Source organism: Echinops telfairi, unplaced genomic scaffold (assembly GCF_000313985.2).
Source record: "Echinops telfairi isolate 266 unplaced genomic scaffold, ASM31398v2 ScPeMD7_7478;HRSCAF=8516, whole genome shotgun sequence".
Lineage (NCBI taxonomy): Eukaryota > Metazoa > Chordata > Mammalia > Afrosoricida > Tenrecidae > Echinops > Echinops telfairi.
This window is the reverse complement of record NW_022111382.1, coordinates 281880-284242: the sequence shown is the minus strand read 5'-3', so window position 1 is coordinate 284242 and position 2363 is coordinate 281880. Positions and strand designations below refer to the sequence as shown.

The following is a 2363-nucleotide window of genomic DNA, read 5'->3' as shown; positions in this document are numbered from 1 at the left end:
AGGTTTCATTTACTAAGATTTATTTCTCATATGTTAAGTAAGCAAATCTCTGTATGTATCATTTGACTTTACAGAATTGGAGGCTAAAAGTGCTAAGCAAAGAATTGGCTTTTAGTATTTTTCTATAGTTTTTGAAAATAGTTGAGAAGCTATTTTACTGCCGGTTCTTTCACACTACTAAAGCAATGATTACTTTAATGCCATTTCCTTTTTATTCCAAGTTACAATAGAACGGGTTTCCTAAACAAGCAAAACCCTGTATTCATAAAGCTCACAAAGAGCAATTAATCGTATGACCAAAGTCATTTATAAACTTATTATAAAGCCAGTGAATCAATACGGCCTCACTGTGCACCTCCCTAACTTAGAAGGTTGTTTCCTTCGAAGACAAAGAGAAGAATCTGCCTCTGATTTGACTACAGGTGGGAGAAGCTGCTGGATTTGGTACTGAAATTTAAACTGGCCATACCTTCAACTTCAGCCTGAAGTCTCTCTACCTCATCTTTTAAAGCTTCCTGATACTGCAATGGGAAGCACCTTGGACTACACTTATGGATCTTGGTTAAAAACCCCACAAGTTTCATCTTGCTGACTTCAGCATGGGCTCTTGGACCCCAGAGGAATTATTAACATGGAGGATCACTGTTGGGAACCTGATAATACTCCAGGTACTTTTCCTGCACCAAATCTTCAGTGATGAGCTTCCTGGGTTCCCCAAAGATGAAATGCTTCCTCCCAAAATAGAGACCCATCATATTCAATACTTCCCAGATCTCTTCATCATTGGCACAGTTTCCCTTCATGAAGATCACACCTAGGGTAACGATCCAGAGGCTTATCTTGGGCATGCCACCATCACTACTCAGCCTTGCATCAAAGGTGAGACCAAACTTATTGACAGGATCAAAGCAGTGGTTGATGGGGTCTATTTCCATCAGATCAATGCCAAAGACCAGCTCCATTTGCTTGGAGGCAATCTTGAGAATCTCAAGGAAGTCATCCTTGAATTCTTTGATAACAATATCAAGTGTTTCCTCCTTTTTGATTGGCTCCTTCATTTGATACTTGTACAGCAGGAACTTCACCATCAAATCTACTTTCTCTTCTAGAGGATCTGTGGGTAGGTCTTCAATATCTGGTGGTGACTGTGAGGTGTTGGAGATCTCATTGGATTTGCCTGATGAGGTGGTTGTGATGGCAGTAGAAGCGGAGCGGCCACACTGAGGTTCTTGGAGGGTACTGGGTATACCAGAAGCAAGAATCTCCTCCATGTTGCCAAAAGACCCTAAATGAGGGGAGGAGAGACGGATGTCCTCCAAAGCTTTCACGATCTGGCCAACATCCGTACCCTCACCCTCACTGCAGGCCTCATCTGTACTCTTGGGATTTTCCTGATCCTGAGACATGATGACTATTTTTAATGGCAGCAGGCAAGAGTGTGTGTACAACCTAGAGCGAAAAGGAGAATCTGAATGGCCTCAGCTGGTAAACGTAACTGTGAGAACTTTGATGAAGGCTGCTTCTGCTTGTCTTCTCCTGAAGGCAATGCTTCTGAGCTTCAAAGGGTTTCTGTCCTATTTTATAAGATGCTGAAGAGGATATAAGAAGACTCTTCAGGGTTCTGCCAGCCAAACCAATTCAGGGTTTCACATAATTGGCAATAGGACAAATAAGACTAGGCTTTGTGGGGTCCCCTCTATTTTCCCCACCACTTCCTCTTGGTCTGTCCTTGTTCAGAATCCTCAGTGTGACTCGTGGGAGGATCTGGAACTTCTACTTCTACTGACCAAAGTCTTATCAACTCAGAATGAGATCCTAACCTCCCAGGAATACCCAAGGAAGAAAGAAGTAAGGGGGAACCTCAGACTGAAACTCTCCCCAGAGCCTGCCAGAGAGGAAAACCAAAAGAGGGACAAACACTACTGGACAGGAAGTGAGTGGGCCACTCATGAAGTCATACCTGCCTAGATCTCCCAGGGCGAACAGCTGGTGGCAGGGCTCTGTAGAGGCTGTGTTGTTCTAAAAGGTATAATCCTCACTGTTCTCACTTTGACCCCTAACTGAGATTGGTATACTCTCTGCTGATGTAAGGTAATGTTCCTTATGAGGCCCTTATTTACCTGAATCTCTCTGTCAGGGAGCACCTTGGTGTGACAGCTATGATGGAATATCAAAGTCCAACAACAGGGGTGGTCTTGTTTAGGGCTCTACTGTTCTGGAGTAATGGTCCCCTCAGTTCCCATTCAACATCTTGCTTTGACTCTTAAAGGGACCTGGGATTCCTCCGGTTGACTTGAAGATACACCACTCAAACGAAGACCCTAACCAACCTCGGGCTCTTAAGGCAAAAACCAGTGGAAGAC

General features: G+C 43.9%; 1 protein-coding gene across 1 annotated transcript; it reads right to left on the bottom strand.

Moving 5' to 3' along the window:
- Positions 1 to 416: 416 nt before the first annotated feature.
- LOC101642337 (melanoma-associated antigen B16-like) lies at positions 417 to 1406 on the bottom strand. Its single transcript, XM_013008616.1, is given in 1 exon segment — positions 417 to 1406. A coding segment is annotated over 1 exon segment (990 nt).
- Between the last annotated feature and the right edge of the window lie 957 nt (positions 1407 to 2363).